This window comes from Staurois parvus, unplaced genomic scaffold, assembly GCF_062004578.1.
Source record: "Staurois parvus isolate SC_StPar_1 unplaced genomic scaffold, SC_StPar_1.0 ptg000082l, whole genome shotgun sequence".
Classification (NCBI taxonomy): domain Eukaryota; kingdom Metazoa; phylum Chordata; class Amphibia; order Anura; family Ranidae; genus Staurois; species Staurois parvus.
The window spans coordinates 1436395-1449983 of NW_028317878.1; the positions used below are offsets into that span (position 1 = coordinate 1436395).

Below are 13589 nucleotides of genomic sequence, written 5' to 3' on the forward strand. Positions count from 1 at the left end.
AAATTAAACCTGAGAGTATGCACTTTCAGCCCATATCCATTATATATCTATAGCTTGAATATGTTTTGCTAAATACCCGGAAAAAAACTAAAACTGTGCCTGTGTCCAAATATACAGTTGTGTCCAAAATTATTCAACCCCCACTGAAATTGAGTGTTTTGGCCAGTTTGACATTGCTTTTGATCATTCAGTCATCTTGCTTACATTTACATTAAAGAGGCACTTGTAGGTCAGACAAATATAACATAACAGTTATAATGAAATAACCACAAATGTCTTTTCTGTGCTCACAGCATTATCAGTTTTATTCAACCCCCAAGTGACATTCAATCTTAGTACTTAGTACAGCATCCTTTTACAGTTATAACAGCTTTTAAACGTGAAGCATAGCTTGACACAAGTGTCTTGCAGCGATCTACGGGTATCTTCGCCCATTCTTCATGGGCAAAGGCCTCCAGTTCAGTCACATTCTTAGGCTTGCGCACTGCAACTGCTTTCTTTAAGTCCCACCAGAGGTTCTCAATCGGATTTAAGTCTGGTGACTGCGATGGCCACTCCAAAATGTTCCAGCCTTTCCTCTGCAACCATGCTCTAGTGGACTTGGAGGTATGCTTGGGATCATTGTCCTGTTGAAAGGTCCAACGTCTCCCAAGCCTCAGGTGTGTGACGGACTGCATCACGTTTCCATCCAATATCTCCTGGTACTGAAGAGAATTCATGGTACCTTGCACACGCTGAAGCTTCCCTGTACCTGCAGAAGCAAAACAGCCCCAAAGCATGATTGACCCTCCACCATGCTTCACAGTAGGCAAGGTGTTCTTTTCATCATAGGCCTTGTTCTTCCTCCTCCAAACATAGCGTTGATCCATGGGCCCAAACAGTTCTAATTTTGTTTCATCAGTCCACAGAACACTATCCCACAACTTTTGTGGTTTGTCCACATGGCTTTTGGCATACTGCAGTCGACTCTTCTTATTCTTTGGAGACAGCAAGGGGGTACGCCTGGGAGTTCTGGCACGGAGGCCTTCATTACGCAGTGTGCGTCTTATTGTCTGGGCTGAAACTTCTGTACCCACATCTGACAAATCTTTTCTCAGTTCCTCAGCAGTCACACGGGGACTTCTCTCCACTCTACGCTTCAGGTAGCGCACAGCAGTCGAAGTCAGCATCTTCTTTCTGCCACGACCAGGTAGCGTTTCAACAGTGCCCTTTGCCTTGAATTTGCGAATGATGCTTCCTAAGGTGTCTCTTGGTATGTTTAACATCTTTGCAATCTTCTTATAGCCATTGCCCTTCCTGTGAAGAGAAATCACCTCTTCTCTTGTCTTCCTGGACCATTCTCTTGCCTTCACCATGTTTGTAACCACACCAGTAAATGTCTAGAAGGAGCTGAGTATCACAGTCATTTTAAAGCTGCCTAATTGGTGCTTATTATGCTTGATTGCTGCTCGGTGACATCCACAGGTGTTTTCAATACCTGATGGAAAGCACCTGTATGAACCTCTGTTCTTCAGAGTGGTAGTCTTTAAGGGGTTGAATAATTGTGGCAATGAAGAAACCACATAAGAACCATTTACTACTGTATTACATAAACAATTGATGTCATTTTAGTTGCATTTGGGTAGTTACAACGTCCTTGTAGGATTTGATTCTGAATACAATTCCAAATGTACACTATAGTCCCTAAACCCCTTTACAGCATTGGGGGTTGAATAATTTTGGACACAACTGTATATGGACCTAACCATATATATAATACTATAATATTATGTTGCACAGCTCCCGCCCAATAGGGGGCTGACATTTATCCACGCATGCATTTAGCCAAAGTTTGGTCTCAACCTACGTTCAGACCAAACCATGGCTCATCGCTACTGCCATCTGTATATATCTGTACATTCATTATGTAATCGATGAGTGCAGAGCAAGTGCTAGACTTTATTAGACGGCACACAGTTTAACATGGAAGTAATTTATCTTAACTGTTTTTTTTTAAGTAAGGTTGGTATATAAATAATAAAAATTATCTAAAATATGAGGTTATAAATGGAACAATTTCTAAGCTCTATTCTGTAAACCCATGCACACCTATGTGATTGACAAATATCCCAGGAGGTATGGTTGCATTTATTGCCAAGGTCACAAACTATAATTCTGACTTTACCTTGAGATGCCGAATTATGCTCATACTATGGATATGTGATGCTAGTTTATTACCAATCCCTTTTCCCCTACCTATCCTTTTCTATGAACTCTGTACTTTGTAGAGTATCTGTCAAACCTAGGAAGCCTGATAAACTTATACTGAGCATAACATGAGGTAATCAACTTGAAAAATTAAAATTAGCCCAGAACACTACAGTTTCTTTATAAAGAAAGCCTGTCTTTAGAGAAGCACAAGGGCTGCTATTGCTATTAATAAGCCTATTGATTGATTGGTCATTCCCCTGACCCACTGGCTACAAAACTTTGAGTCAGACTTGGAACTAAATGCAGACTCCTAACTAACTTAAAAGTTCTTTTCTGCATACGCTTTTCCAGGTTAGTGACTTAAGCCAGCCATAGATGGTTCAAATCTTGGCCAGTTCAGCGGGGACCAAGATTCAAACCATCTATGGGCAAGCTGATTGTATCCAATTTGATTGTTGTACAACTGGGATACAACCAGCATGTTGGATGTTACATGCAATTAGTCGCTGGCAATAATCACTGTGTTCTTCTGGCAGGAACGGCTCCCCACCTGTGCCCCCCCCCCCCCCAGTTAGAAAACACAGTAGCTCCATGGTAGGGATTCCCCTATCAGCACAGTCAGTGTTGATGGGGAGATCAAGCAAATTTCTTTCCTACAACCCATGGTAATTATTTTCACAAATAATTATTTTACTTATTTTGTACTAGTATTTCTGCAAATTTTAACATTTCTAAATGCGTATGCATATAACCTCTTTTTCCTTTCTGTTTTTCAGGTTATAGTGAGAGGAGGAGGCCACATCCTTCCATATGACCAGGCTGAAAGATCATTTGTGATGATTGACAGATTTATAAGTAACTGCAAGAATCTCAGCTGTGCGATTGAATTCTAAGTTGATACTGAATAGGTTTCTGTAACAAATTGGTAAAATGAATAAATTGGTAAAATCAATAAAATTTCTTTTAAAAAATTCTCTATTAAAGTGACAAGAGTAAACTTAATATCTGTGTATGATTGGAACTTGGAATGCATTATTGTGTTTATGTGTATGTATGTATTTGTTTATATTTGTGTGTGTGTGTGTGTGTGTGTGTGTGTGTATTTATTTCAGGTACTTGTATAGCGCCGCCAATTTATGCAGCGCTTTACATATATATGTTGTACATTCACATCACTCCCTAACCCTCGAGGGGTGTACAATCTAAGGTACCTATCTTACATTCATACATACAAAGGCCTATTTTGACAGGATCCAATTAACCTACCAGCATGTCTTTGGAGGGTGGGAGGAAACTGGAGTACCCGGAGGAAACCCACGCAGGCACAGGGAGAACATGCAAACTCCAGGCAGGAGGTGCCGTGTGTGTGTGTCATAAAGTTGATTGCATAAAAAGGATTTCTGTTTCAATACATTTTTTATAGAAACAAGTAAAAGCAAAAAAGACCAAGTGGTCCATCAAGGCTTGCCTGTTTTTGTTTTTTTTTTCTATCACCTAAAGATGTTTTTTGTATGTTATGTTTATATTTTGTTAATGTTTTTGACTGAATATAGATGTGTTTGTTGCAAGGATGTTTATGTTTGGATGAATGAATAACCCGGTGGTTCCAAATCTTTCCATATTTTTTAGTCTTGTCACGTAAGGTGGCAGCCAATTTTATGTTGGTTAAATACCATGACCTCTTTTTTGTTTTTGACCTGAGCTACAGTCTGGATCCCTGACTTCCAAGCCTTAGCCAAAGTTTGTTTAAAGATTTTCAAATATTTATAAAAAGCTTGATTCATGTGGAAATATGGGATTATGTATGGGTAGTAACCACTGTAAAGAGGTGTTTTTAGGTTTGTACCTCTGCAGTAACCGAAACGTTACATTTTGTGTTCATTCCACCTATTTTCACACAGATTCTTACCCCCATCTTGAGTTTGTATGTCCTTTTCTGTACTTCCTACAATGCCTGTGCATGTGACCCAGTATAATTGTGGTAAAAACCAAGCAGAGGAAAAAAATCCCTGAAGCCCAACTCACAAAGAGGACAAAACAGGCTCCTGGTTTTGTACATGTCTCTGTATATAATATGTATTTAATGATGGAGAAATGGTTACCAAATATTTGTCCTTTTGTATGTTAAACAAACCAGACTTGAATTCGTAGTCTTACTGGAATCCATCCAAGGTTACCCATTTTTCCTGTGTGTTTCCTCCACCCCCCACCACCCCCATCTAGAGGCTTCTGTCTCCTAAATTCCTCCTCGTATGTTACTTCGCATTATAACTTTAATAATCTTATTCCGGTAGACAGAACATGGCATTTACAAGCCTTTTCTTTAGCTTAAGTGTGTGATTCATTAGGGTTTTACTCTTCATGTTTACAGAGCTCTCATTTCCCCTAACTCTGTTTTCTTGTCCTCCTGAACTCTGCCTAGTAAGGTTGCATTCTTCCCTCAGACATAAATTGTAATGGCATTGGAAAGCAGCATGTGTGCAACTCCTGCTGGCCCTCCCCATCTCACGGTCCATGACGCCTGTAATAGACAGCAATTCCAATCGGTAGCCACTTTTAAGATGTCGGGTATATATATATATATATATGTGTGTGTGTGTGTGTGTGTGTAAATAGGTTCAGTTTTTCAGAACCAGTAAACTTACCTCCATGTAAAAAGGCAAGTAGTGTGTTCTTTAATCTGTCAGATCCCAGTCATACATATCTTAGATGATGAGCCTTAAAGGACAAGTTAACCTTTTCGTAACATGTTACACCCATATTCTGTGGAGCGCCGTGGTAGTTTGATTCTTCCTGTCAGTATAGCTGCTTGCTCGTACATCCCGTATGGGCAAGCAGATATACTGACAGTTCTGCAGCAGACCTGCATAGCATCAGTGATCTGTTGGTCGCTGGTGCTGTGCCTTACAGGCTCCTGCAACAAAAAATAATAAAATGCACATTTTTTTTACCTGCAATAAAGTGCATTTATTATTTTTTGTTAAAAGGTGAACTTATCCTTTAAACCGGCCATAGATGGATCGAATCTTGGCCAGTTCAGCAGGAACTGGCCGAAATTCAATCCATTCATGAGCAGGCTAGTTGGATGGATGGATCAACTTAAGTACAACCACCCTGTCAGATTTTTTGCATACAATTACTGCTGGTGGCTATAGCCGTGAGCAGGAATCATTGTGTTTTGCTGGCAGAGTAGGCTCCACGCCAGTAGAACACAATAGCTCAGTGGGAGGGATTTCCCCATCAACACTGACTGGTTGGTTGCAGGAAGGAGAATTTAATCATCAATGACTTGCCTTTGTATCTTCGATAATGTATGTGGTCTTAGATGATGATTCCTGGTATCATTTACAAGATGGATTATGTAACAGAGGCTAATATAAGTGGACCACCATGTAAAAATAATTTGAGACCAGAGGGTATTTAAAACCTTGTACCCCCACATACAAACTGTGTGCATATTTTTTTTGTTATTTTTCTTTTGAGGGAAGGGGGAATAGAGTGGGGGGGAAAAAGATTGGAAATGTATATGCTCTATGTTACTATAGAGTTCTTTTTCTGCCCTACCTTCTTTTACTTCTCTGAATCAGAATCCATAATATCTGTACAGGAGGTCATAAAAAAGAAATGTCCCCACTTTGGAGTCTTCTCCCTACTTCCTTTCTATTTAAAGTGGAACTCCAGGAATTAACGATCCTGTAAACTTACATTGGTCCAGTCTTGCTTGATGTAAGTATCCATATCTGTTATCCAGAGGACTGCTAGGGATGCTAAAATTCACTGTAGTGGTCTGTTCTACATACAGAAGATTTACTAAAACTAGTGCACTCACAGTCTCATGCAGCTGTGCATGGTAGCCAATCTTCTAACTTCAGCTTGTTCAGTTAAACTTTGACAATGAAACCTGGAAGCTGATTGGCTTTTATGCAGAGCTGCACCAGATTTTGCACACTCCAGTTTTAGTAAATAACCCCCACAGTGTTGGCTGTTATCTTTTGGGTCCTGTTCCAGCATCTTCCCTTGTGCACACTAAACACAGGGGTCGATCGCTCAGCACCGCTGCCATTCACAGAACATCTTGTATTACTGTCAATGAGTACAAGGCCTTTTCCTGATTTTAGGTTAGGTGGGAAGGAGAAGCAGATATCATGATCTCCTTGTCCCACCAGAGAATTCCTTGTATTCAATGAAAAAAAAATACAAGGTGCTCTCTAAATGGCAGTGGTGCTGAGCAAATGACCCCCTTTGGTCAGTGTGCAGAAGGGGAACCCAGTGGAGTAGCACCCAGAAGTTCACGGCTATTACTGTAAGCAGCATGGACTGCTGTAGTGATTTTCAGCATTCCCAGCAGCCCTCCAGATATCAGACATGGATACTTATATTGTGCCATTTTTTACTAATGTAAATTTACAGAAAATGTAATTACTTTAACAATATAATTGCTTTAACAGTATGGCAAACTATAGATAATGCAATTTTCTTTCCTGCAAAATTGCTTGATTCCCCCATAAACAGTCAATGAATCCCTCCTGCTGTGCTGTTGTCTTTTGCCAGTGGTGAGCCTTCCCTGCGGGCAGAACACAATGATGACTGCTGGTGCCTATAGCCACAGGCGGTAATTGCATACAAAAAAAAAAAATCTGACAGGCTTGTTGTACTAAAGTTGGATCGTAAAGTCAGTTGTACTAAAGATGGACTGACTTCAGTACAACCAGTCTGCCCATAGATGAATTAAATCTTGGCTAGTCCCTACTGAACCGGCCGAGATTCGAGCAATCTATAGCTGGCTTTAGAAAACTAAGACAGAATGGGAAGTTAAGGGTAATATCTCAAAAGGGACACAAAAATAAATGAAATTAGTTAAAATAACCGAACAGCAGCTTCATCTGATTGGATGCAGCAGATTTGGGATGTCGGGTGGGGGGCAATTGACAGGACCACTCACTAGTCAAATTTTTGTACAAAGTATGGCCATTTCTAAGTACAGTTCTTTGGAGAACATGGGTAGCCTGTACTATCCAGCAGATGAGGAAAAGCAAAGATCACACTGCTCAGCACTTCTCTATCATAACTGCAAGTAACTCAAATCTACAGCAGACCTATAGTTGAAAAGCTAGCCATACACAGCTCAAATTTTGTCCAATGCCTCCTAAATCAGATTAAAATCAAGCCGTAGGTGGCATTGTCAGCACCATCCAGCTCAGCAAAAAGCATTTTAAAAATCAACTGAACAGAGTAGAAAAGTATTAGCTGAACAGTGACTGCATTTAATCAAATTCAGTCACTGTTTGAGTATTCAGTCAGCTGTGTTTACTGTGGCTGTCTGAATGTAATGGCTAGCACTATTCGTCCACCCATACTAAGCAGCAAATCTATTGATTTTCTTTTTTTCTACTCAGAACTTTAAAGCTACCCATAGATTAGTTCATTGTTTTGTTTTTATAATTCAACCAGCAGATGGAACAACAAAACTGACCTGATTCCCCCTTCCACATATTCAAGGTGGATGGGGGCTATCCTCCCCTCTGTTTTGTATTCTGACAGCGCGGAGACTTCCCTGCCATCACAATACACAAATCAGCGTTCCACTATATAGCTTGCAGGGCTAATCAAGCAGCTAAAATCCAACTGGGAGGTTGAATAGATCCCAATCAACTTCTGTTTAACCATATTGGCCGTACGTGGATTGAAATTTGGCCAGAATCTGCAGAACTGGACGAATTTAGATCAAGGTATGGCCATCTTACGCGTATATGGCTAGCCTGTAAGCCCAGTACACACATACCACTAACGTGTGTACCCTGTCCGCTCCACGGTCAAATGGTCATGGTGCAAAACCAAAATTCGATCAGCACTCATGGCCAATGGCTGCAAGCACTGATCTGGGTGGGGGGGGAGGTCTTCTCTGTCAAAATACAATAGAACAGCAGAAGAAATCCCTGCATCAACAATGTTTGTGTTGATGCAGGGATGTCAGTTTTTTTTTATGTTCAGCCTACTGGTTGAACTAAAAAAAAAAACAAACCTGGACATGTATACCCAGCTTTAGATGCTCATAATGTGAGTGGGACAGTTGAAGCACTCATAGGAGAAGTGTATACACATACTGATGAGTCCTTTGTACGATTCTGTATGATGATATCCCTCAGCCTCCAAAAGTCAGAGACAGCCTACACACTGGCCAATTACTCTGATTGATTGGAAAAGGTTCTCTTTGATAGCTTATTATCTCCCTGTGAATGGACACCTTTAGGTTATTTGTTCTTTTCACTCCCTTTGCTCCTACCATTTGCTGAGTTAACGGCTTTTATCTTTACTATTTTTTGTCACTCAGACCTTCAGTTTCTCAGAGTTCCATTTCCTTATCACCTGTGGGGAAATACAATTTACATTTCATTAGCAAAACAGTGATAACACAAACTATGATCTGATAACATTGTTAGATTGTTATAACTGGCTGTTTGAACTTTCTGAATGGTTTTAAATAGATAGATGTTGGAGAAATAGAGCTGTAATATATTTACACACATGCATTTATTTAAATGGTATTGAAAGAAACATGGGGGCTGCATTGCTGACTTTCTGACAAGCTAGCAGGCTGCTAATAGCTTCAATACTTTGAGTAAAAATGGTATACAAATTAGGTTGTTTTTTTTTTAATTTAACCCAGTGGGCTGAATGAAAAAAAAAAAAAAACTGTGAGAGCACCATACTAACACAAGCAATGTTAGTACAACAATCTCCCCCTGCTGTGCTATTGTATTGTGACAAGGAGGGCTGCCCTCCATGCCAGAACATACTGATCAGTGCTCACAGCCATTGACCGCAAATGCTGATCAGATGCAGGTCGGATACTGGCTTTCCAGCATGTTCAGCAGATGCTGGCCATGAGACTGGCTTCCGTAAACCAGAGATCTGTACACATGGACTAAAAGTCATCTTTTTCTTGCCAACCGCCCGATTTCGGCCCATGTGTACAAAGCTATACAGATCTGGAAAAAGCATGCAACAAGTAAAGCCACAATTCCTGATCTACATGCTTACTCTGGGTTAGTGACTCAGAAATGAGAGAAGCTACTGGATCAGCATGACAACATAGCAATTGGTATTCTAAGGAGAGGTTTGCAATGGTGAGCCTCTGCTTTCTGCAATAGAATTTTGGGGCATAGCTACAAAGTCTTCTGTTGCAGGAAGGTGTATCAGCCTTTTTTTTTTTTTTTTTTAAATCAAAAGTTGCTTTAGAACCTATTCACACGTGTGTAGTGACAACGCATGCATTTTCACTTTTCCATAGGGCATTGTGATTGCCAGTGCAGACAAGCCTTTTCTCTTTCAGCCAGAGAGTTGCTCCAGTTTACTTATTAATTACAGGTACAGTACTTTAGATTGCAGTGTTATATGGAAGCAGAATGGGAAAATATGACCGTACCTAGGAGTTAGAAACCCACTGCAACATCGATCGACTGCAAAACTGATCGATTTAACTAAAATTATTCTGATCAGTCTGGACAGAAAACTGGATTGCAGGAAAGCATGTACTTAATATGATTTACATGTATGGTGCATCTAAAGGATATTTTCAATCCTCTGGTCAGTAAATATACAGTGGGGCAAAAATGTATTTAGTCAGTCACCAATTGTGCAAGTTCTGCCACTTAAAAAGATGAGAGAGGCCTGTAATTGGCATCATAGGTAGACCTCAACTATGAGAGACAAAATGAGAAATAAAATCCAGACAATCACATTGGCTGATTTGGAAAGAATTTATTTGCAAATTATGGTGGAATATAAGTATTTGGTCAATATCAAAAGTTCATCTCAATACTTTTGTTATATATCCTTTGTTGGCAATGACAGAGGTCAAACGTTTCCTGTAAGTCTTCACAAGGTTGGCACACACTGTTGCTGGTATGTTGGCCCATCCTCCATGCATATCTCCTCTAGAGCAGTGATGTTTTGAGGCTGTCGCTGGGCAACACGGACTTTCAACTCCCTCCAAAGGTTTTCTATGGGGTATCCAAATGCTCTCTAGCAAACTTCAGACGGGCCCGGACATGTACTGGGTTAAGCAGGGGGACACGTCTGGCACTGCAGGATCTGAGTCCCTGGCGGCATAGTGTGTTACTGATGGTAGGCTTTGTTACGTTGGTCCCAGCTCTCTGCAGGTCATTCACTAGGTCCCCCTGTGTGGTCCTGGGATTTTTGCTCACCGTTCTTGTGATCATTTTGACCCCACGGAGTGAGATCTTGCGTGGAGCCCCAGATCGAGGGAGATTATCGGTGGTCTTGTATGTCTTCCATTTTCTAATTATTGCTCCCACAGTTGATTTGTTCACACCAAGCTGCTTGCCTATTGCAGATTCAGTCTTCCCAGCCTGGTGCAGGTCTACAATTTTGTTTCTGGTGTCTGGCGACAGCTCTTTGGTCTTCACCATAGTGGAGTTTGGAGTGTGACTGTTTGAGGTTGTGGACAGGTGTTTTTTATACTGATAACAAGTTCAAACAGGTGCCATTGATACAGGTAATGAGTGCAGGACAGAGGAGCCTCTTAGGCTGGCCATACATTATACAATTATCTGCAGATTTTCTGCCCAATTTTCTTTAGATTTACCTTCAACTGTGTAGTGCAAGGGCCTGCCTAATTGGATACAACTGAAAGTGTTGTTTAGGTTTGTCCTCCTATTATATGGTTTTTGGTAAATCTAAACCAAAAATCTGCAGATAATTGTATAATGTATGGCCAGCCTTAAAGAAGGTACAGGTCTATGAGAGCCAGAAATCTTGCTTGTTTGTAGGTGACCAAATACTTATTTTCCACCATAATTTGCAAATAAATTCTTTCCAAATCAGCCAATGTGATTGTCTGGATTTGTTTTCTCCTTTTGTCTCTCATAGTTGAGGTCTACCTCTGATGCCAATTACAGGCCTCTCTCATCTTTTTAAGTGGGAGAACTTGCACAATTGGTGGCTGACTAAATACTTTTTTGCCCTTTTTTATCTTTTTATACTTTTTAATACTTTTTATCAACAATACAGCCACATATAGAATTGTCTCATGTATGGCGACCATAGCTGTGCTGGCAAGATTTTTCCCCTTTAGCCAGAGAACCTGTGCACTTTTGCTCCAGTTTTAGCCCCAGTGTTGCTGTATAGCAGCAGATACATTAATTCAGGTAATTTTAATAAAACGTGTCTGTAGAAAAACTCTCATTGTCTCAACTAGAGCACAGCTATTCATCTTTTACAGTTCATCAATTTTTTTTTTAATCAGCACAATGGACAATACTTGCATGAGAAGTGTCCCTTGTGCTGGTGGCTGCTCTGTTCATTAAATTCTTCGGTTCTCTACCCCCCTTACCCCCGCAGCTGTGATCTTTTGGTGCTTTAGAGGTTAATATGAGCTACCACCTGCTCCGTTCATAGAAGCTGATCTATTGCTTCCTGCAATTAAAAGCTTTCTATGATGAATGGCGTATGGGTGGATGAATGAAAGGTCTGCCTCCTCCATTCATAGAGCGCTTTTCATTCTGGGATGTAATAAGATAGCTTTTATGAATGGAGGAGGGAGCAGGAAGGGCAGATATTTTGATGGGTGTCTGTGACAGATCCAGTGGCTTGTATTAACCCTGGCATCACTGGAAGATCACAGCTGCCAGGGTGGGGGGGGGGGGAGAGCTGAAGATGTCGATTAACAGAGCAGCCACCAGCACAAGCAACACTTTGCATCCCATGGTATTTGTATCCACTTGACCTCCAGGCCTTTTTTTATGACATTTTTGTTTACATGTAAAAATCAGAATTTCTTGCATAACTTTTAAAGCGGAGGCCCTAAAGAATAAAATGGTGGGTTTTGCAATTTTTTATGTCGCATGGTATTTGCGCAGCGGCTTTTCAAACACAGTTTTTTTAGGAAACAATACACTTCTTTGTTTTTGTTTTTTATTTTAATGCAAAAAGACACAACACATAACCCAATTTATTTTGTAAAATATAAAATGATGTTACGCCGAGTAAAAAGATACCAAATATGCCACACATTACCCATGTTTGGGCAACGGCAACAAACAATGTAAATTGTACTATCCATAGGCGATACTTTAAAAGCCTTTACAGGTTACCAGTTTAGATTTGCAGAGGAGGCCTAGTGCTAGAATTACTGCCCAGGATCTGACATGATACCTCATGTGTGGGGCGATTGCTGTTTGCATGTGTGAAAGCACAGGGGGGATGGGGGCACTTTAAATGACTTATCACTTTTATTGCTGTCACAAGGACTGTAAACATCCTTATGACAGCAATAGCTATGTGACAGGTATTCTTTATGGATAGATCTGGGGTCTATAAGACCCCAAATCCCTCCTCTGCCCTTAAAAGCATTAAAAACACCAAGATCGGTGTTTTTGAATGCTTACATTTTTTATAAAAAGGGTGCAATTGACATCTGGGTAAACCGAAAGTGATGTCAAGTCATCTCTTCCAGATTACAATAGCGGAGAGCCAATTAAAGCCGATCCCAGCTTTGTTTGGCTGTCCAGCCAGCCTATGGATGTGCCACCCGGTGGGACAGGAGAGCCCTGGGGGGTGGGAATGTCCCCTCCTGCTATCCAGGCATCATCCAGGTATAACTGCTCATAGTCCAATGACATATGGGTATGTCGCTGGTCTGCAAATAGTTAAAAAGCAGGACAAACGTACATGAAAACAGGCACTTTTTCCACCAATATGCTGCGAGTGCGGTGCATTTTTAAATTTCCTGCGTGCTGCATTTTTAGTGCATGTTTAAAAAGCATGTCAAAAATGCACCTCCTCATTGAAATGAATGGAAAACACATCATATGGGCAGCACAGTGGCTAAATCGTTAGCACTTCTGCCAAGCAGTACTAGGGTCGTTGGTTTGAATCCCAGCCATGGTACCACCTGCCTAAAGTTTGCATGTTCTCTCTGTGCCTGCGTGGGTTTCCTCCGGATACTCCGGTTTCCTCCCACACTCCGGAGACATTCTGGTAGTTTAATTGGATCCTGTCTAAATTGTCCCTAGTATGTGTTTGTATGAATGTGAGTTAGGGACCTTAGATTGTACACCCCTTGAGGGTTAGGCACTGATGTGAATGTACAATATATATGTAAAGTGCTGCGTAAATTGAGTGCACTATATAAGTACCTGAAATAATAAATAACATCAAAAAAGTACTGTGGTTTGCGTTTTTATGTTCTTTTTGAGTCGCATGTCCATGTTACACAGGCGCATGATTGGAGTCAGGCAGCTAGAAAATGCACCCAATTCCCATGAAAAATGCATGTTTTTACTATGTTGTTTTTTTCAAAGGAAAGGTGTAAAAATTACTAAACTGAAGATTTAAATTTCCATTTTCTAAGCTGTGTAAAAAAAAAAAAGATAGAA

At 40.6% G+C, this 13589-nt stretch overlaps 1 protein-coding gene across 1 annotated transcript in view; it reads left to right on the plus strand.

Moving 5' to 3' along the window:
• The window catches only part of CPVL (carboxypeptidase vitellogenic like), a 144820-nt gene extending 141628 nt beyond the window's left edge, over window positions 1–3192 (plus strand). The window contains exon 13 of the mRNA XM_089669881.1: window positions 2967–3192. Within this exon, the coding sequence (XP_089526007.1) occupies window positions 2967–3083 (117 nt within the window). The 3' untranslated portion in view covers window positions 3084–3192. The remainder of the gene's footprint in view (window positions 1–2966) is intronic.
• Window positions 3193–13589: the final 10397 nt, after the last annotated feature.